Source organism: Andrena cerasifolii, chromosome 6 (assembly GCF_050908995.1).
Source record: "Andrena cerasifolii isolate SP2316 chromosome 6, iyAndCera1_principal, whole genome shotgun sequence".
NCBI lineage: Eukaryota > Metazoa > Arthropoda > Insecta > Hymenoptera > Andrenidae > Andrena > Andrena cerasifolii.
In genome coordinates this window covers 3,884,958-3,908,100 of record NC_135123.1, presented here as the reverse complement: position 1 = coordinate 3,908,100, position 23,143 = coordinate 3,884,958, and the positions used below count along the sequence as shown (strand labels likewise).

The following is a 23,143-nucleotide window of genomic DNA, read 5'->3' as shown; positions in this document are numbered from 1 at the left end:
TTCCTAAATAGTAGCGAATTATTTAACAATTTAATTTAGCTTCAGTTTATTAAGTTTATTCAGTTTTGAGTTATTTGTTACAAGATAATTAGTTCATTTAAATTCACGCGTTTCACGAGCAGAGTCCTTCAGGGCAAAGAGGATAAGATAGAGTAGAAGCAGAAATATGCAATGCAAGCGACACCTGTCTGTTCAGGTTCAATATTATTCAGTTTGCGGGTAGCAGAGTGGGGGGTAAAGAAGCCAAGCCAAGCCAAATTGTCAAAGACACCTGTTTGTAGCCATTGGTAGCCATTTGTAGCTGTTTGTAATGGGCTTGGGATATTCGTTGATTTAAAGGTGAAGAAAGTGTAAAAAATGGTTCGTTATCACGTTAAAGGATGCTATAGATCACAAGCCAAAGACAAAAATCACCACTTTTTCTCAGAACCTGCAAATTTAATGATGTACGTATAATGATTTCAAGCAATGACCTAACTTTCAATGTTATTAAATAAGGAAGTTTATGAAATTCGTATCAATAAAGTAATCTTTTTTCACCTTCAATTACTTCCTTACACTTATACTTTATGCATAATTTAAAAAATTAATTTAATTTTATTTATTATGTTTTATTTATATATATATATGTAATGTAATGTATGTATGTAATATGTCTGTAATATTCATAATGTAATTCACCCTTAATAAATTTTAACATAATATCAAATGTACAGTTCCTTTCATTATTTCTCCTTTAATTAATATTTTAATTCATTCATTTCTAACTTTAAAATTTTTAAATATTGCCGCTTTTATCGAAATTTCTAGGGTCTGAAGCACCAGAGAGCGCTGAATCTCGTATATTGTGGGGTTATTTCCCCACTCTATACTACTATGTATGAGTGCGTACAGTAGGATTCTGACTCAAAAGAAATGCCTCGTGATTTTGGGAGGTAGAAATAATGAAAATATATATTTTATCGTTCTACTACTCAGGACGCTACACGTGGCGCTCCTTTTATATGTCTATATAGCGTTCTCTAGAATCTTCTTCTTCCATGGTCAACCTCGTCTATCTAGATGGTAAACCTGACGTGGCGACGGCGTGCTTCGCACATCGCTAGGCTGGGCGCCACAATGTTATTTTTTAACACGGGCTCTTGGGATGCTTCCACTCTATCTTATCCTCTTTGCTTCAGGGCGCCACGGGTATCAAACGCGTAGAAAATTTCCACGAAGCACAAGTTTCCCCAGGCGGCCGCGCAACAGTAACAATACAGGAATTACATGGTGTGCACCTTTCTTGCATATAGTGTGCACATGTTCGTACACAGAGTTCGGTGGGAGTCGGCTCCTATGATGGAGGGGGAAAGACACCTACAGGAGCGATGGAATGGCGCGTGAACTAACGCCAGCGCCAAGCGAGTAACGCCGCGGCCAACCAGCGTCGACAACATACTTCCCGGTGACGCTGGTTGGCCGTGGTGTCAGTTCGCGTTGGCGCCACTAGACTGGTTTGGCGCTGGCGTCAGTTCATGCACACATTACCACCGCTACTGTAGGTGTTTCCCCCTCCATCATTGGAGCCGACTTCCTCCGAACTCTGAACGTACACATGTTTAATATAATTTATCAAAACATTCGAAAACGAATGATAGAACCGTATTTATATTTTGCTGTTTCTCCAAGCATATGAAAATTAATTTAAATAAGCTTTTAAGTACATAATTATACAGGAAGAAAGGTATATTTTCTCTTGATATTCTAAGTTTAGCTACATACCTAATTTAAATCACTCAAATTACATTACAGTAATTATATTACTGTAATTTGCGATAATATAAATAGTTGATATAATTTACTAGTATTTAAAATGTACCACATTACATAGAGCAATATTATTATAATTTATAATTAATAACAGTAATACTCATTCACTGTCTGGTCATTGCGAGCATGTCCTGCTTTCACACTTTATTCCAACCTTTAATACCGATCCTTGATTTAATGAAAAGTTAATACACAGAAATATATATTAACTGAGCTTTGAAGTAGCAAGTAACGAATATTTATTAAAACCTGGTCAAGTTTTATGAATAACAGATGCTCTGTAATTTTGTGATGTTGATGTTTCTTGAGATTTAAAGAAAAATCAAAAAAGTCTAATTGACTTGAGGTTTACAAAAATTGAATTGCCATCTTTTTATGTATTAAGAAAGTATGACAATATCAGGCTGCTATATATCCTACATTACATACCTGCATGCCACATGTATCGCATAGATAAGAACTAAGATTTGAAACAAAATTATTACAATCACCACCAATAATATTTCTACTGTTACATATTAATATGAAACATATTGGGTACTGAAACATATACTGCTTTTCAGGTGAAATGGCGAAATCACGCGTTACGAATAAACCTCCTCGTAAAGAGGGGTTTAATCGTTCCAAACACAGTATGAATCCTGAACGACCTACCGAGGGATTAAAAGGTGTAGCCAAAGTACGATCGAAGGCCACGATCAAAAGGTTACAAATGTATCGTAATCAAAAACCAAAACGGGATCGTACAGGCAAAATAATTTCCCCAGCACCGTTTCAAGGCTGGCAAGCATCTGGTACTATGGCTCGTGTGGAACCTTCACAGAGATGGTTCGGTAACTCCAGGGTTATTTCTCAAAATGCTTTACAAAAATTTCAAGATGAACTAGGAAAAGCTATGAAAGATCCTTACAATGTTGTTATGAAACCCACGCAATTACCAGTAACTTTACTTCAGCAGAAAGCTGTGAACGCAAGAGTGCATTTACTAGATACTGAAAGTTTTGAAAGCGTTTTTGGTCCGAAAAAAGTCCGAAAGAGACCGAATTTAACAATATCATCGTACGAACAGTTACAACAATTAACAGAAGAAAAAGAGGAAACGTATAATAACGAGAAAGACTCTAAAGATATCGATCTTCTCCGCCCTGATGATGGTACAAGGGATGCACAAAGAGACTGGGTTATGTCAGCTGGACAAAGCAAAAGAATTTGGAACGAATTGTATAAAGTTATAGATTCTTCTGACGTCATTTTGCAAGTGCTAGACGCCAGAGACCCTTTAGGAACTAGATCCCCTCCTATAGAAAAATATCTTAAAACGGAAAAGCCTCACAAGCATTTAATGTTTATTTTAAATAAAGTAGATCTTGTTCCAACGTGGGTTACACAGAGGTGGGTGGCGATTTTAAGCTCAGAGTATCCCACAGTAGCATTTCATGCTTCACTGACGCATCCATTCGGCAAAGGTTCATTGATAAATTTGTTACGCCAATTCGCAAAATTACACGTAGATAAGAAACAAATCAGTGTAGGTTTTATAGGATATCCTAATACAGGAAAAAGTTCGATTATAAATACTTTAAGATCGAAAAAAGTATGTAAGGTTGCGCCAATAGCGGGTGAAACAAAAGTATGGCAATATATTACTTTAATGCGCCGGATTTATTTAATAGATTGCCCAGGTGTAGTTTACCCATCAGCAGAGACTGATACAGAAAAAGTTTTAAAAGGCGTAGTAAGAGTTGAACGTATTCAAAATCCCGAGGATTATGTTTCGGAAGTATTGTCGCGCGTGAAAGCAGAATATATACGCAAAACTTATAAAGTTACAGATTGGAATGATCACACGGATTTCTTGGAAAAGTTGGCTCGTAAAAGTGGGAAATTATTGAAAAAAGGAGAGCCAGATATTACCATTACGTCACGGATGGTGTTAAATGATTGGCAGCGTGGTAAATTACCTTTTTATATTCCTCCATCTGGTTTTGAGGAGCCACTATCGAATGCAACAATGATCACTGAATCCTCTGGCAAAGACGATGATGCACGAAAAGAAAGTAATGATATTGGTACAAAAGAAACTGATAATGTACAGAACAAAGAACCAACAAAACTTCAATTAGTTGTGGTACAGGATTTTCGAAAAATAAAAGTTGGTTTACCGTATTCGGGAGATGATATTAAAAACGATTTGCCCGTGATAGGCAATGAATCTGTAAGTGACAAATCGGATCATAAAGAAGATGAGGACACATTTGAAAGTAGTTCGATTTTATCAAACCTGGATGATACTTCTGAAGATGAAACTGAAATTGCATGCAGTAATATGGAAAATGACAAAGTATCAATTGCAGAAAATAAGAAAAATAACGAGGATGAAAATGATAAGCGAGAAGAACATTCTGATAGTGAAATTAGTCTTCCATTAGAGAAAGATACATTGCTACAGAATGCGTATAATGTAGTAGAAGAGGAGTATGATTCAAGCGATAATGAAATGTTTAATACAAATACTGTATCAAGTAGTGGTATGTTTGAAGTTTCTTCTTCATGTCCTAAAGCAGAGACACGAAAAAAATTAACGAGTAAACAACGACGAGCTATAGAAAGAGCAAATAAAAGGAAGAAAATTGGTAGCAACTTTTATGAAGTTACTAATGTAAAAAATAGGAATAGGAAAAGAAAAATTCCTAAAATAAAAAAAAAGTAACGTGCAAATTGAATAAATTAAATTATTATACAGAAACTCTTGTTTTAATCTTCTTTATTTGTGTAATATTTCTTCAAAAATACAAACTGTTGACTAATACATATTGTCATTATCTTTTACATATCCCTTCTTTATTTTATATTTCTTTGCATTATCCCTCCTACTTCCTCGCATTTCTTTCTAGTTCGGCCGCATTGCAAAAACCACGTTTTAATTTCTTTGACACATCTTCTTTCCCTGATCCCTAATCTTTATTTTTTTGCCCCCCTCCCCCGCCCTCCGTCACTCGTACATTATTTCTACTCCTCATTCTCTACCCTTCTCTAACTTATAGCGGTGGAACTTCCGGGCCGTGCAGCAAATGCTTAAGAATAAGTAGCGACTGAGAATACCGCCCTTAAGCATTTGCTTAAGAATAAGTAGCGACTGAGAATACCGCCCTAAAAGCTCAGTCAGCTGAGCGCGCAGTAGCGTTCGCTCGCACGCAAATAGGAGGCACGTGTAGATACATAGGTTCACACACACTGTAGAGCCGACTGCGCTAACCCAGTTTCACAGTTTGAACCACCGCGGTCGGCTTTACTGTGTGTGAGGGGTCTCTAGCTACGTGTGCGTATCAGGGGCCTCTGCTCCGCGCCCAGCTCAAACCGTTTAACCTAGGAACGTGAAATTTGGAAGGTACATTGTTTTCATGACGTAGACACCCACTAAGAAAGGATTTTTGGAAATTCCATCCCCAAGGGGGTGAAAAGGGCTAAACTGTGTTTTCACGGACTTCTTAATATATCTTAGGCCCGATTAGATATCAATTCTGTCTCTTTCCTTTTTTACAGTTTCTTTCTCTGTCTATTTTCGCTTCTGCTCCAAAATCGCGCAAACCAATCAGCGACGATACACGTTGTTCCGATCACTCCCTAGAGGATCACTACCCCTCGGTACCCACTGGCTCCCTCTGTAACTGCTAAACCTAACCTTACTTTCGTTTCTCAGAACGGGTGAACAGAAATTTATATCTGCATATTTTGCTTTTGTAATGAAAAGATAATATTAAAATTACATACAAACACCTCTCGCAGAGAAAAAAAATGTTTTCAACGGTTCGAAGTTCGAAGACATAACCTATCCGCGGGAACATTATTTAAAAAAAAGCACCATAATTGGGGGCACCGTAATACGGACAACGCACTTTGTAGGGCACGGTAATTGGGACAAAAACATGTATTTTTATTTCAATTAAAAAAAATATGAAAGATTAACATTTTTAACCCGAAAAATTGCTTTAATAAAGAGAAAGGTTCAAAAAACCAATATAAATTTTCACCAAGCAAAATTAAAGTAAGAGAAGTCAGTAATTAATTCCTTAGTGAGCAAGTCGGCGTCAAAGCACCGTAATCGGGACACGTACCCTATAAACACCCTGATAGCAGGGATACCGACGGAGTTGTTTCCAAGACAGAAAACGCGGTTTCTTTTCGAGACGAGTAGTTCCTTTGGGATAATGTAGAGGTCTTGTGTTTGACATTCGTTTCACATTGTATATAAAGGATACGAATGTGTGTATGTTTCTGACCTTTACAAATATTTAAAATGTGCGTGCTTCGAATTTTTATATTTTTCATTTGACAGTTCCTTTACATCGAAACAATTATTAATATTTATGAAGAACTTTGAAAGGTAATTGCGAAAGTATTTTAAAAAAAATAATAGTTCGAACTTAACCTCCTGATAATACATAGATATAACGAATATATTACAGAGATATAAAATGTAGTAGTTTTTTATAACACGGAGCTGAAAACATTTTCAGATTTGACTGTAACGTTCCCAAAATGCGGAGTCGCAGTAATTCTGGTGTCCGCCTCGATTATTACCAACGAATTGTCCACAAAATTATAATGAAGCATCAACATGCAGTCACAGGTCTTTTCCCTGCCAGTCCAGAAAATAACCACGCATGGGTTCGTGACAATGTCTATTGCATTCTTGCTGTGTGGGGTCTTTCGATGGCATATAAGAAAATAGCTGATGCGGATGAGGATAGGGCAAAGACATACGAACTCGAGCAAAGTTGCGTGAAATTAATGAGAGGACTGCTAATGGCAATGATGCAACAAAAAGAAAAGGTTGAAAGATTCAAATCCAGTCAGAATCCACTTGATGCTCTGCACGCCAAATACAGTTCTGTCAATGGACAATCTGTTGTGGCTGATACAGAATGGGGCCATCTTCAAATAGATGCTATTTCTCTTTATTTGTTGGTTCTAGCACAAATGACAGCATCTGGGTTACAAATAGTTTTTAATTTAGATGAGGTGAATATACATCGTTTGGGATGTTTCACGTAAATATGACCATCAAATTTCAAACTTGTTTGACTTTGAAAAAAATTGTTTTATGAACCCATTATATCCGCGGCTGATCTGATTGGCTTTGGTAAAAAAAATACATTTATAGTTTATTCTTTTTTATAAACTCTTATGGTTATTCTTGAAATCATTTAGCATCATGCATATCATTATTGTAATTGAAACAAATCGAAAAAAAAGTTCAGTTAACGGGGATTTGATCTGTAGATCTCAAGTTCACCATCTGTGTCCTTGTACTTCATATTCCCGAGACACTTTGATGAAAAATCTTATGTGGACATTATATGTCACAAAATACATAACTTCGATTACTTGTATCTCTAAAATAATCGAGTATTTATTTATACCTAACATTTTACTATCGCCCTATAACCTCGCGCGAAAATTGGAGATAAACTCCCTGTGCCTTTTTATGAGAAATATGTAGTCACTTCTGTGTAAAGCAATTTTTTACAAATGAAATTTTGTGGTGACATTTACATAGGACATCTTGAATGTTATATAAAGTATAATTTTCATTGGGTAATTATTTCGAAGTTTTCCATCCTCGCCGATTTCAATGATTTTTGGATATGTTATCAAGATCAAGATTCTGAACAACTTTTTCCTATACATGTTACCGCCGCACGACCTTCGTTTTCGAGATATTTGCGAAATACTTCTGTTGATTTATTCCGACGCAACGCATTCCACTTTCCAACTCGTCTCGGGTATTAGTATTGGTTGGGGCTAGATTAGTGCGGGGGGCGCGTAAAGTATGATAGCGAACTGATGTGAGTTTAGAGATTTCAACCAGAAACTTGCGGATGCCCGTCAACACCCCGACTCATATCGGTTCGCTACCATGCTTTACGCGCCCGCGGGCGGGCGCGCGCCCCCCGCGTTAAACTAGCCCCAACCAATACTAATACCCGGGACAAGTTGGAAAGTGGAATGCGTTGCGTCGGAATAAGTCAACAGAAGTTTTTCGCGAATATCTCGGAAACGAAGGTCGAGCGGCGGTAACATGTATAGGAAAAAGTTGTTCAGAATCGTGTCCCCGGCAACATATCCAAAAATCATTGAAATCGGTGAGGATGGAAAACTTCTAAATAATTACCTTTCATTGTAATAACTAAAAATTTATGTACTCCAACTTCAGGTCGCGTTTATTCAAAACTTGGTATTTTACATTGAGTCTGCCTATTGTACTCCCGACTATGGAATTTGGGAAAGAGGTGACAAAACGAATCATGGTTTACCAGAATTAAATGCAAGCAGTATTGGAATGGCTAAAGCTGCAATGGAGGCGATGAATGAATTAGATTTGTTCGGTGCAAGAGGTGGACCTACTTCCGTAATTCATGTATTAGCAGATGAAGCACAAAAGTGCCAGGCAGTTTTGCAGTCCATGTTGCCACGTGAATCGAACTCAAAAGAATTAGACAGTGGCTTATTATCTGTTATAAGTTTTCCAGCATTTGCTGTTGACGAACCAAATGTAATTCAGTTAACAAGAGATGCTATTACAAAAAAGTTGCAAGGTTCTTACGGATGTAAAAGATTCTTAAGAGACGGATATAAAACACCAAAGGAAGATCCCAATAGGTGAAACAAAATAAGGATATTATTCCTAAAGGGACCGGTGGCCGATGGAGATGAGGTTTGGGCGGGGGTGTGGACTCTAAATCTAAAATTGTAGCTTCGGGTACTTATTAGTTTTCGAAATATTAATAAAAAATTATTGTTAATTTTTTTTGGGGGGGGATTTTTTTAGACGTTGGTGCAGGCCCCTCTACCCGGGAGTCATCCCGTCTCCCACTTTTATTTTTGAAATTTTGTAACCACAGTCTCATTTTTAGCAACGCCAAACTCACATCGGTTCACTACCACGCTTCACGTGCCCGCAAGCGGGCACGCGCCCCCCCCCATTGATCTAGCCCCAACCAATACTATAGTCTGATTTTCGAGAGTTGAGACCTGAGGCGGGTCCCTCGGACGGAGTGTGGTTAAGGAGGAACCAATGGTACGTTACGGATTGCGTGCGGCGTAGCGTATCATTGGTTCCTCCTTAAGCACGCTCCGTTCGAGGGACCCGCCTCAGGTCTCAACTCTCGAAAATCAGACTATAATACCCGGGATAAGTTGGAAAGTGGAATGCGTTATGTCGGTATAAGTCAACAGAAATATTGTTAAGAGGGGGGACCGTGGGAAAGTGAATAAAAAAAATCGGTAAGGTGTACCCTTCTATGCACAATTACCCCTGTATCTTTTGAACGCATTAATTGCCGAAACTAAGATTTTATATTTCGGGTCTTTCCACATCCCTCGTAATACCCACCAAGTTTCATCTCGATCGGCCACCAGTCCCTTTCGGAAGTTCAGCCCGAAATAATATAAGAGCTATTTTCAAATATAATATGAATGTTCATTAACAAATTTATTATGTTTATGACAGACTTTATTATGAGCCATGGGAATTACGAATGTTTGAAAATATAGAATGCGAATGGCCCTTGTTCTTCTGTTATTTAATTGTGGACTATTGTTTCCAAGGCAATAAAGAAGCAGTGGCGGAATATACAAAGCAATTAGAAGGAATAATGATTAAAGCAGATGATGGGATAAGGTTAGTGCCTGAATTGTATTCTGTGGAACCTGCAAATGTGTCAGCAGAGTATGCTGAGCCAGGTAGTCAAAAACGGATTGCATTAGGTAGATGTCCATTTATGTGGGCTCAGTCTCTTTACATATTAGGAAAGTTACTGCAAGAAGTGAGTATAAAAGTATAGGAAAAATACAAAATGCACAGTGATTAAAATTATTGACATTGTTTTTTAAAATAGGGTTTTCTTGCTGTGGGAGAATTAGATCCCTTGAACAGACGTTTATGTAGCGAGAAAAAACCAGATGTCGTAGTGCAAGTTGTTATATTAGCGGAAGATGCGGAAATTAGAGAGAAAATAGCTCAACATGATATTCATGTGCAAACAATCGCAGAAGTTTCTCCAATAGAAGTACAACCAGCAAAAGTTCTCAGCCATTTATACACTTATTTAGGTGTGCTTGAATGATCAAATCCTTATATTGTGTTATTCAGTTATTTTACATCGTTTTTTTTTCTGGCGAATTTACATTAAAATTAATTGTAGGTCGAAACAAAAAATTAGGTTTGTCCGGACGTAAATCTAGAGATGTAGGAATTTTAAGCACCAGTAAATTATATTCCCTGAATGATAGAATATTTGCATTCACTCCACAGGTAGGTATTCTCAGAAACATCAAGTTATCTGCTCTTCTATACTTTTGTTTCTTTTCTGATGATTCCTTCTTGTTCTCGCATCAAATGTTAGTTGACAGACATGACCCGCTTCTACATCGCATCGGACTATGAGCTCATGATTGACATATTCAAAGGCGAAATTAATTTCTTGAAGTCTAGCTGGCAGAACATGTTAGGCCGTCCTCTTGTGGTCATGCCCCTCAAGAACATTCATCTAGGTATAGTAATTCAATGTTTAAAAACCATAACTCATTAGTTCTTCTTGAACACATAATAAGTTATAAGATTAGCATTTTAAAATTATTGCCTTTAAAGTAACAGAGATGAAATATATGGTTTTTAAATATAGATGTTTTTTGGAATACCCGTTTTTATTTTTTTGTCAAAGTTATGTACACCATCCAAAGAAAAGCTAACATGTCTGCCTGCATGCGTGCATTTGTTTTTGTTATCAATTTTGCTTACAAAAATGGTTGCTATTTGGATGAATCCAAACTTAAAGTAAGAAGTCCACGAGTACAAATAAATCTGAAAATATTAACTACTAATAATTAATCATTATTATAAAAAGTAGCTTTGAACACTGATATTCCGAAGTCGTCGCATTGACTTAGGTTCTTGTGGACCCTGGTCGACACTCATACGACATTGTTTTAAGCTCTATAGGTTAATGAAAAAATTGAATCTTGTTGTCACGTACTGTGCCCGGATGGAAAGAAGTCGGTTGAAATGTCACAGGGGCTAGAGGGGTTTGCTTACTTTGTATTCGTCGACGTTGTCGCGCCGGCCAATAGGGATATACTATTCAGACCTGATATTCGGACCCTAGAGCTTCTCGACCGACTTCTTTCCATCCGGACACAGTATGTATCTCCTTAAGGGGTTGTACCTAGTCAGGCGGCCGAAAAGAGGCGAATATTTGTAAATTTTTTTTGAAGAAGCGGAAGCATATATTTTTACAAAACTTTATGCGTTTAAAAGAGCAACGTTTAAAGAACATTTGGTAATTTTTTCGTGGAAAAATATTTACGTTTATAATAAAGTAACAACCGACATCCAAGAAGCATTTTTTAAAATTTGGTTTTGCGGTGAGCACTGGCCATTCGGAACCAGATTATCTAAAATCAAAAAACAAAAAAAAATTCGTTAGCATATTAATGTATCTTCTGATTAACGGAGGGAATTTCCGAAATATTAGTTTGAAACAAAATGGCGGTTATTTAAAGTTAAGATACTGATTTTTCGTGCAAAAATCCCGCTTATAGGAAACAATGAAGTCAATCCGACGACTGTAATATGTTATTGTTTTAAACTATCTTTTTATAACAATGTTCAACAATTAACACTAGAACTACCTACAATTAATGTGTACCTATTTCTACCAGTTGAGTTAAAACAACCAATTATTTATAAAATACATTATACAAGAAAAATAAACTTTTATTCGAATTTTTGTAATTTTTATATTGTTAAAAAATATATACATAATATTCTACATATTAATACTACTTACAAGCGAAGATCACGAACCCGAAGATTCAAAAACATCTCAAAAACATTGTGAATGTGTAGGGGATTTACTCCTGATTACAATGCAATTTTTGTTTGCTGCCCAAATTCACAATAAGGGGTGAAATTAACTCCCGAAAATTCGGCTATTTTCCGACTTTATTTTGTAACTTGCAATCTGTAAGAGATAGTCCTAATTAAAAGAAGTAACTTGTCTTGCAACTTTTTTTTCTATCTCTTACAGATAGAAAAAAATTTGGTAGAAAAAAATATTTTACAGTTCACGAGTTATAACACAAAATCGGAAAACAGCCGGAATATAAGGAATATCAATTTCACCCCCTTAGTGTGAATTTGGGCAGCAAAGAAAAATTGCGTTGTAATCAGGAGGAAATCCCCTACATATTCACAAAGTCTCAGAATTTGATGAATTTCCGGGTTCGGTATCTTTTCTTGTTAGAAATACACTTTTTTCATACTTAAAAATGATAAATTTATTAACAAATTTAATACCATTCATTTTGACTGGTTTGGTAGTTCTAGTGTTAATGGCTAATATTCCAAGATTTGTTTAAACTCATCCACCAGTATATTTTAAGGTCCGTTTCAACCAAAGTGTGCTCGTCCAAGTTGTGATCATCCTTTGTTAGTGGCTATGGAAGGTCTTAACGTAGTTTAATTAGATAATATTAGTGTTTTATTGGTTATTGTTTCTCATTGTGAGATATTTGAAAGTTAATATCATCCTATTCATCATGAGCAAAATCGCTTAAAACTGAATCTCAACTGAAACATAGCAATTGAACATTAAAAAAAAAAATTTGCGGAGAATCCATTTTCTCTTGAGAATATAATATAGCATCATAAGGAAAGAACTTATGTGTGTGGTGGTGTGCGCGTTTGTTGCATGTCTTAGAACTTTGATGCGGAGGAGTACTACACGACAAACGATGCAGCCCTCCTTGCCAACACTTTTACCACCAACTTGGCCTTCCTCACCATCAACTGGAAGCAAATGCTCGGCAGGCCAACCGTAACACTTGTCGCTACTCATAATCATCTAGGTATGCCATAGGCATCTTGAAATCATCGTTAGGAATGAAAATTTAATTTCAGCATGCTGAAGATTAAATGAATCTCTCGAAAATCAATACACCCTACAAGCATCATAGAACTCATTGCTTTCCTTGTTCCTATACAAATGCCGAATTAATTCTTCATTTTGTACATACGTAATTGTTATTGCAGATCAGGGGAAAATACCACTGGCAATGATAACTACTATGAAGAAATTAAAAAGCGGTTATATCAATGGTACACGGGTCTCTTTGGGAAATTTGAATGATTTCTTAAGTACTTCCTGCATCACAAATTTAAGTTTCTTGGGGAGTTCCGAGGATGGTAGACCAGACAAGCTAAACCCCCAGGTAAGGGGCCGTCCTTGAATTGCGTAAGGGTAATTTTGGCGATTTCTTACCGCCTCCCTCCCCCAGTATAAGAATTCGCAAGATTTCATATTGCAACCCCCTTCTTACGTAATATTTTTTACATTTAATTTTTTCAGTTATTAAAGTTCTTTTAAAGGTTTATATAATTCATTTAACTCGGTTTCGGGAAATTTAAACTAAAACTATTTTTCTGGAACATTAATGATAGAATTTGTATTTATTGAAAATTAGATTAAAAAATATTACGTAAGATACTACCTGACCCCCCCCCCCATATAAGAAAACAGAAGAAATTCGCGACCCCCTCCCCCCCCCCAAAAGCCTTACGTAATTTAAGGACGACCCCTAAATACAATTTCTGTTGCCAAATGATTATGCTATATCTTATGTTATATTTGATAAGGTTCAGCAATATTTAGAAGAACATCTAATGGGCGCATTCCCCCATCGCACCGGTCTTCTCAATAGACCAGTAATACGAACTGGCAAGAATCTGAGGCGTAGAATGTCCGTAAAAGGTGCCATAAAGAAAACGAGGTCAATTGCTGTAGAACGTGAGTTATACTTATTTTACGTCATAATGTTATAAACTGTTTTAGTTCCTAATACTTTGATTGGACGCTATGTTATGTATGATACCTAGTCAGCCAAGTCTGTTCGAGCAGATTTTGCCCAACGCATGCTATAAATGTTTGTTGACAGAAAGGCTACAGATTTGATACAGGATTTGTTATATTCGGCGATGTTAACAGTCTAACAGAAGAAACCCAACAGATACCGCTGACAATCCAACGGCAGGTAGATAGTAGGATCTGTTCGGTTTCTGCCGCCAATCCGCTGTCACCGCATCCGCAAAACCATTGCTTAATCGTACCGGTTCTGTCGCCAATGTTGCCATATCCCGCACGAATCCGCGGCCAATCTGCTGGCATACTGCAGACAGTTTGCTGACTGGTTATATGCTTACTTAGTATACGACTAATTAGGGTTACCATATGTTTTTACCAGCAAATCGAGGCAGGTAAGAAAAAGGGGACAGAATAATTTGGGAGCCAAGTCATATTTTTCTGTACATGAAACTTTCTTCAGAAATGTTTCATTATTCTTAATTTCTTCGTAAAATTCCGTGAAAAATCAAGAAATCAGAAAACAGGGACGTATTTGTAAACCAACCGGGACACCCGGGGCAAGGATTGAAAACCGGGACGTATGGTAACCCTACGACGAATAAATATATAAAAGAGAAAATTGACATGTACATTTAACAATATATATATTTTCACAAAATATTTGTAAGCGTTTAAAGCAAAATTCTGTAAGTACGGTAATTTGTAAATAGATTTAAAAACCAAGTAATTTAAGGGTGTGCAAAATAATTTCTGGGAAAAAATGAAAAAATAATTATCATCATTCGTAGCTGAAATTCTTGGTATGACGGGAGAGGATCGAAGACCTTCAACAGTTTTACCTACAAGTCCATTCATTGAAGTCACTGATACAACGGTAACTTCTAGTCCAGCGCAGTCAGCTCCGGCTGATCGAACGCCATCTCCTACAGATGATATACCATCCTGGACAAATTGTCCGAAAGTACCTAGACATAGAGCCATAGGAGAAACACAATATGCAGATACCGAAGTCGAGGAATTGTTATCTATGCTTCGAGAAACTGAGAGTTTAGAAGAGCAAGGAGATATTTTACAATATCTTGTGAGTTATAAGCATTACACAGTAACATTAACATATATCGAATACTTTTGCAGTTGCATAACACTGTCCAACAAAATTAAACTTTTTTTCTGTTCTGTAACATTCAATAGCCGTTTCTTATAGCTTTTTGTGCGCTGAAAATGATCTGCAACGAAAAATGAGTGCACTTCGGGTGTACTTTTCCTTTTGATCGTTGTTTAAACATATTTAAATGTTCATAATACACCAATAACTTATATCGCTGTATTCGGGAGGGTTTATAGAATAATTTGAGTAGTCCAATTTGAAAATTTGCAGTTTTTTTTTTCAAAATCGAATTTCTCAAAAACTGAGGTTGATGGCAAGAAACGGTTTGCGGATTCGTTTTCAGCACACACAAATCTATAAGAGACGGCTATTGAATCTTACAGACTAAAATGGCTGTTGGACAGTGTAACTAGAATGCATCACAACTTTATTTGTCTTGGAGTCCATGCCAATTGTAAATTCAAAATGCAATTGTTATTCACAGTAAGAATTTGTGATATTCTCGTATAATGCATAAACGAAGTCCTAAAATTATTCGTTACTAATTTAAATCATTACATATTTTTGGAAACACATCGTATGCAATATATTATTTATTATATTTAAAACAATAATCAACTTAAATGCTTAGGTTGATTCGCAAGGCCTATATTTTAATACCGGCATGTTAGAAGGTCAGCCAGTTCTAATCAAAGATTTATTAAAAGACCTTTATGAGAAAGCTTGCCAACAAAAAATGTGGGGAATTGTACGACACACTGCTGGCATGTTAGGGAAACGAGTCGAAGATTTAGCTAAAGCAGTCACCGATTTATTAGTTCGCCAAAAACAAGTTACAGTTGGAATGCCACCAACCAACGAGCACACTATTGTCGCACCATTGCCAGAAAATGAATTACGAGCGTTAATTCATCAAGCGTACGGAGACGACGAATCAACCGCTATGTTAACACAAGAATTACTCGTTTACTTAGCAATGTTCATTAGAACAGAACCCCAATTATTCCACGAAATGCTCAGACTTAGAGTAGGTTTAATTATTCAAGTAATGGCTACTGAATTATCAAGGACTTTAATATGTACTGGGGAAGAAGCATCTGAACATTTACTTAATTTATCACCGTTTGAGATGAAGAATCTTTTACACCACATCATGAGTGGGAAAGAGTTTGCCATTAGTAGTGGTATGTGCATCGTTTTTTTACGGATTAAATTATTGAATTAAGTACAATTCAAACATTAGATACCTGATATAATGTAAGTTCGAATACCTTGATTTCGGAATAATTTATTTGTACTTTCAGTTGGCCGTGGTAATTTCTCTGTTATCAGTTGCAAATCCAGTAGAGTCAGTAAGGTAATGTACTTATTAATAACAAAATTACTATCATTTTCTTTTACTTCTCATTTTATCATAAATTTAATATCACATTTTAGAAATCACAAATCGGAGGTTTCTTAAGTCCTGACCAAACGGATGGTAGCGAATCAGAGCCCGACCGACAAGGTCAGTGGTTACGACGACGAAGGTTGGATGGGGCATTAAATAGAGTGCCACGAGATTTTTATCCCCGAGTTTGGCAAGTACTTGAACGGGTAAGTGTAAACTTTTTTCCTCATACCTACATAAAATTTTTCATTCGATTAAAATCTTTATTTCTGATAGTGCCAAGGCTTGGCAATCGAGGGTAGAGTCCTACCTCAGAATCTTACCCAGGAAATGACACCTGGAGAACTAAAATTTGCATTAGCAGTAGAAACTGTTTTGAATACCATACCACAACCGGAATATCGTCAATTAGTGGTTGAAGCTTTAATGGTATTAACGCTCGTAACTGAATATAATGTCGTGGCTTCCCTGGGTGGACTTATTGCTGTAGAACAATTAGTTCACAAGGCTAATGCAATCTTTTTGGATGATCAGGTATATACATTATTACCTAATGTGACTGCATAGTAAAATTATTAGAGTACGTTCAGATTACTTGTACTGCGTGTCTCACCGTGCTCGTGCTCATTGCTATATCTAAAGCAAGTATTATTGTACACTGCGTTCCAACGAATCGTTTCGACCGATCACATGTGCACGGTGGAGGAACTGATATCTCCGCTGAACACATGTGATGAACTGGAACGAGTCATCAAAATGCAGTGTACTACATGGGTTATTTGAAAAGTTTTTGGAACGGAATGGAAAAATGTTTATTTTTCAATATAATCTCCTTTGATTAAGGGGGTACGATTTTCTACTTTACTGAACCATGTCTTTCGAAAAATGTTTTTTTTTTCAATTCGAAAAATTATCATAATATTTTCCTGTTATCGTTGAGCTTTTTGGATAATAATCTATCAACCATAATCCTTTGGCATTTCAAAAATTGATATATTTGACAATTTTTCACGACTTCACAGTGGACTGACCCCCTTAATATTAGGAAACGCTTCACCCACTTTTGCAGCCTCTGTCCACATACCTACTTCTTTAGTCAAGGTGTGAAATATGCATTCATCCGAGATTGTATTTACAACATCCACAATTGTAACGATCTTTAAGCGACGATCTCCTAAAGCCTTATTGTGGACTTTGTCAATAATTTCTGATGTAATTGCACCTTCCGGGCGCTCTCATTTCTAAGCTTTTCTAACCACGTTTAAATTCAGTAGTCCATTAAATACAAGCCACAATGCACGAGCAGAGACCCATAATGCAGTGATTCCCAACCTGTGGGTCGTGAAGTGTTTTCGGGGGGGGGGGGTCGCCATTTATATTAGTATGGTTACATTGTCATATTTTATTAATGATGTAACACAGACTTTTCATAAATGAAAGGAAGGAAATATTTACCTTACCTTATATGGGGAGGGGGAGGGGAAGGGGGAGGTCGCAGGTTAGTTGAATATTATAAAAAGGAATAGCGACTCAAAAAAGGTTGGGAAACACTGCCCTTGCCCACTCAACTATTTAGCTTGTTGGGTTCGTGCGAATGCTCATGTGACCCAAGCATTACAACTAGTCTGAATGTGCACGTACAGAAATGACTGTTGAAAGCTGGTATATAAAGATTTTTTCTGATAAAATTACGAAGAATCAAAATAATATTGTAATCATTGTGGGAAATAGAGGTTCTCATACATATCGGTCTACTTAGTTACGATTCTGATATCGATTCCATACAGATTAAAATTGTTAATCCTTAAAACTCCAACATAAAGATATAATTGTTACTTTGTTACAAATTGTTATATGAGGGTGTTCTAAAGTAATGGGACAAATCAGAATATAAATATTTCACATGCTAAAAGAAGTCAAAAAGCAGGGAACGAATTTTGCGCTGCATGATGGTCGATCATTGTATAACTCCTATGTTTATTAGTAAAAATTAATAATAAAAAAGAAACTGCGACTTCTTCAAAGATGCATAAAAACATGGTCCAAATTTCACATGAATCGTATTGCTAGTTTCTTAAAAGAAAAATCCCAAATTTTGCTATGATTTCAACCCAAAAAATAGGATTCCCCCTTAAATGTCAAGATGACCGACCGCATACTGCGTATGCACAGGCATCGTAGAATGAAACGAGTTAATATAAACACAAATTCATGATTCTTAATTCATTTCTCAAATGATAATTCTTTACATACTAAAATGAAGCGTCCTTTTTTCATGATTTTATACACATTTCTTATACGATCATTTAAGATCTTTAATTATACTTGATAACATCTGCCACTTTACATCAGGGCTGCACAGGGTGCTGTTTTCAGCGCCTAGCTGCGAGCAACCGGCCGTGCATCGAGCTGTCCAGTTGCTAAGGATAGAATCAGTGAGGAGAACTGTAGTAGTGTAAGTGCGAATCTAAATGACTTGAAATCAGCCACTCGCATTCTTCACGAAAACGACAAAAAGCCGCTGCGAACGCGCGCCTACACTACTGCAGTTCTCCTCCCTGATTCTACCCTTAGCAACCGGACAGCTCGACGCACGGCCGGTTGTTCGCCGCTAGGCGCTGAAAACAGCCCTGCTTTACGTAATGCTAGATAAAAGAGTGTATTTCAGCTTTCACCACACAGGTCACACAACGGTACATAATTGTATTCGTTGTTGCATGCCCCTAACATGACTATAGAGGACAAAACATAGTGTTCAAATTTAAAAAAAAAATCAACTTTCGTTACCAAAAAATTACTTCACATAAAGAAAACAAACATCGTCACAAACAATGTACCCCTGACCACTATACAACATCTAATCAACAATTTCTTCATGTCTGATTTTGTAAGAGGTACTGGCTTGCAATAGTTTACGTGACTCACACTCTATAGATGGTTTCTTATGCGAACCGTTGCGGTGAAGTGGAAAGTAAACTATTAGACACACTGTTGCTGAAAACTGATAGGGGAATCGATACAGAACATTGAACCCGTAATCATAATCGTTATGCTAGATAATGTCAATTCTTTGCAACTGTTATTCGACGTAGCAGTTCTTTGGAATTGTTTCGTGTGCTGGAATCAATATTATATCAGCTTTCAATCCCCGAATGTAACATTTACGAAACATGACTATTAAATGTATTTCAACTAACTAGATGAAAATTGATGGCGATGCTACCTTATGCTGTGCCAAACCAAAAGAACACCGCGAAACAACTGCAATGGGAAATCTTCTTTGCGGCGGAGCAGCATATGTTTGCCAACATTTTTATGATAGTGCTCCAAGCGGTAGCTTCGGAACAATGACATATATTACAAGGGCTATAGCTTCATCGTTAAATTGCTTACCAAAGGATGGTGATTTAGAGTGTTCAATATCATAGTTTATTCTTTGCAGACAAATGCCTTTCAGTTAATCATATTTATGAATGTTGTTATAATCGTGTACGCCGTTAACAGTCATTTAGGTTTTCTGTGCAGCATAAGCAGCACAAATTTAAAGAAATCGATGTTGTATTTGAAACCACGTATTAACACTCGGATATAATTTGACAAACGAATTGAAGACTTTAATATTCTATACTAAAGCATCAGTCTTTGTAACGTGTTAAATCTAAGGGGAAAAAAGAAAATTGTTCTGTACGCAATTTATTTTACTCACTTTCAATATGTATAATACGCAACTATATGTTTTTATTCAGTTTTTGAACTCTTGGCAAAAGGATTGAGCTTTGATATCCAAGATGAATGTCTGCAAAAGCAATGTTTCATTTTATTCGATCACAGACTTGTGCAGTTTTAAATAAAACGTTATTTAATATTTACTTACCCCTCTGGTGGCGAGACATCCACACCTTCCGCTTCGCCGATTTTATTCTCTTTAAGTTTTGCAATTAACTCGGATCTATATTTAATTTTCAAAGGTTCCACTTCAGTCGATTCTTCCTTCTGCTTTATCCATTTTTTACAAGCCTCCTTATACGTTAGACCATACCACTCGATTTCCTCTTTTGTGTACTAACGATAAATGTATAATAATTATTTAACATCTGTTTCTGTATATATTAATTTTCTATAGTTCGAAAACTGATGTTTTACCGCTGTCAAATACTCCTTATATTTGTTATAAATTTTCTCCATTTTAGTAGGATCACTTGGATACAAAGTTTTGTCAGCCAGCGCCATAAGTATTTGACGCTTTATCTTTAACGCAAGCTCAGACCTCAAATCACAGGCGGGAGTCTAAGTAATTAAAAATTTCAGTTTCAAATTATCAACAGATAATATGTAAGAATATTTGATAATCAGTGTATGTACCTTTAATAAATAATGATCAAAACCGTAGTGTTCGTGAATTAAGGTAATAGTCCTATTGGTAATAACAACGCTCATATACGTATCTAAAACTTCGCTATAAACTACAGACTTCTTAAGCGCAGGAAACCAAAAATGAGGACATCTACGACTTCGACGATGTTTCTTCTGGAAACCTTGTACCACGGCTTCACCACCCCATATGCCTTGGTGAAGTTCTTTGGGATATTTCAATGGTAATGGTATATTTTGAACCGGCCGTCTATATAAATAAATACCAATTTAACGTGAAATTAAATACAATTTTAGATAAATAATAGAGAAGTAAGAACTTCATCCTTTACAAATTTTAATATAATTCATACACCTAAGAATACATACTCGTATGAAAGGTGTTCAAAATGATTTATATTAATTTCTAGTCCATGAATGTTAAGAGAAGAGAATGAAATATTGGCTATACTGTTCGGGATCTTCCCTTGTGAGTCATATAATTGTTAATGTTAGTATTATATATAAAGGGTCTAGTAGAGTAAGCATGAGCAAACTACCCCATGCTGATTCTTGGAGTTGTTATTTTTTAAAGAATGCTCCTTGCTTGAAACACCATTATGTAAAGTTTTAGATCGCTACCCCTAACCCGTTGAAGGGTAATACGGGGGTAAACACCCTTAACGTTATTATTTTTTTTTTCTCGGTTACTAGTTAAGATATTTTAATTTTTAACTCGGCGGGAGGCGCTACTGGGTAAACTAATTTAAAGATGATCATTATATTACAAATATGTGACGACAAAGAATATTTGGCGCTACTGGGTAAAATAATTTAAAGATGATCATTATATTACAAATATGTGACGACAAAGAATATTTGTCGCCAGCCTGAGTACGTGTCATTTAAATGTGAATGGAAGAAACGATTGCAGTTCGTTTTGGAAATCGAAATGTGAAGGTGAAGGTAGCTGCTTAACAACACGCATGCGCTAAATACGAATATTTCGCAGATATTAATATTTATATGCAGCTTTACCTTGAATATTAAAGTGAATATAATTCTCGCGTATATTTCGTACAGTATATTTCTAATCTTCGAGACAAATGGTTTACATATTCTGAAATAAGAGAATTATAGTGTGATATACAAATATTAATATCTGGGAAATATTCGAATTTAGCGCATGCGCGTTGCTCCGCAGCTACCTTCACACTTCGATCTCCCAAACGAACCGCAATCGTTTCCTACATTCCCAATTTAAATGACACGTAATACTCAGGCTTGCGACAAATACTCTTTCTCGTCACATATTTATAATATAATGATCTTCTTTAAATTATTTAACTATATGTTCCACCATCTCGAGCATCTTCAAGTTTTTTTATATAATAGCTCTATAACAGAGCATTATTCTTGATTTTTTTGGAGGTGGACACTCAAAGGGTTGTTTCCAAAAACCACCCCCAAAAAATTAATTATTTTTTTCTACCCTTAATATTTGATTTAAAATTTAGAGAAAAATATATGAAGTACAGTTGGTACATAGCTATGTCTTCGTTTTTTAAAATTAAAATATCTTAACTAGTAACCAAAACAAAAAATAATGTTAGGGGCATTTACCCCTGTATTACCCTTAAACGGGTGGGGCGGGGGGGGGGGGGGGGGTTAGCCATCTAAAACTTTACATAGTGGTGTTTCAGGCAAGGGGCATTGTTTAAAAAATAACAACTCCAAGAATTGGCATGGGGGCCTTTTGCCCATGCTTACCCTGCTAGACCCTTTTGAATGGAAACATTTTAAAATCAATAACTATTCGCAACCTACACAACTTCTGTTTCTTCGTCTCTTACATAGTTCCCATCCTGTTTTATGTAATGAACAGCAGTTGGCTCTTGTAATTTCCATTCTCTCCAGAATTTTTTATACTCTTCTGGCAATTCGGCGCCAATTCCTCTTGACCAACGTGTTATTTTCGGTATATAGTACAATCGCTGAAATTTTCATTTTCGTAAATTCTCTTATTCCCTAACACGTATGAAAGTAACATACATATATCAGTAATATCAGAAAATCTTTATAACTAATTTCATTCTAAACTCTATTACTTATTAAATGTGTTATTAAAATGTACGTTCATATATGTTTACGTTATTCATTTTAGGTTAACCTTTGTAATAATTGCCTTCAAGTGCAAAGTAAGATTTTACCTGCCCAAATTGCTTCACAGACATATTTCCGGGAGTTTCCAAACTGTTAATAAAGCTTATGTAAAACACTTCTTTCTATGTTTCTACACATTAAATTTAAAACATTAAAGTACTCGGGGACAATCTTTCGGAGTAATGTAAAGATAACACTGCTATCGATTGTTTCCGAGTAACTGAAGCAACCATTCGTGTATGATACTTAACCTTAAATCTTGAAAAGCGAAAGAATATGATTTCATTTTCAAACTCTCATTGTCTTATTCGCAATATGCAAATATTACTTATAACAATTATTTTATATTAAACCGCAAAGCTTCAGTTATATATACCTTTTAATGACATTTTAATT

At 36.1% G+C, this 23,143-nt stretch overlaps 3 protein-coding genes across 4 annotated transcripts; 2 read left to right on the top strand and 1 right to left on the bottom strand.

Annotated features, from left to right (window-relative positions):
• Positions 1–1,578: 1,578 nt before the first annotated feature.
• Positions 1,579–4,621, top strand: Ns2 (nucleostemin 2). The gene is made up of 2 exons (XM_076813973.1): positions 1,579–1,726; positions 2,376–4,621. Exon 2 carries the CDS (start codon positions 2,381–2,383, stop codon positions 4,520–4,522), a length of 2,142 nt encoding a protein of 713 aa, XP_076670088.1. The 5' UTR covers positions 1,579–1,726; positions 2,376–2,380; the 3' UTR covers positions 4,523–4,621.
• Positions 4,622–6,036: 1,415 nt separating this feature from the next.
• LOC143369723 (putative phosphorylase b kinase regulatory subunit alpha) lies at positions 6,037–20,100 on the top strand. 2 transcript variants are annotated; one of them, XM_076814020.1, is made up of 15 exons: positions 6,037–6,196; positions 6,330–6,834; positions 8,030–8,475; positions 9,326–9,641; positions 9,714–9,927; positions 10,020–10,129; positions 12,576–12,723; positions 12,908–13,086; positions 13,511–13,661; positions 14,525–14,817; positions 15,476–16,028; positions 16,149–16,201; positions 16,282–16,440; positions 16,511–16,768; positions 19,435–20,100. In XM_076814020.1, exons 1-15 carry the CDS (start codon positions 6,180–6,182, stop codon positions 19,660–19,662), a joined length of 3,630 nt encoding a protein of 1,209 aa, XP_076670135.1. In that variant the 5' UTR covers positions 6,037–6,179; the 3' UTR covers positions 19,663–20,100. The 2 variants fall into 2 exon arrangements, with proteins under 2 accessions (XP_076670135.1, XP_076670134.1); XM_076814019.1 differs by lacking the exon at positions 12,576–12,723 and adding an exon at positions 10,221–10,368.
• Positions 19,663–23,021, bottom strand: Mrpl28 (mitochondrial ribosomal protein L28). The gene is made up of 6 exons (XM_076814139.1): positions 22,795–23,021; positions 22,412–22,578; positions 20,597–20,855; positions 20,378–20,521; positions 20,109–20,296; positions 19,663–20,030 (listed from the first exon to the last, which is right to left on the bottom strand). Exons 1-6 carry the CDS (start codon positions 22,816–22,818, stop codon positions 19,973–19,975), a joined length of 840 nt encoding a protein of 279 aa, XP_076670254.1. The 5' UTR covers positions 22,819–23,021; the 3' UTR covers positions 19,663–19,972.
• Between the last annotated feature and the right edge of the window lie 122 nt (positions 23,022–23,143).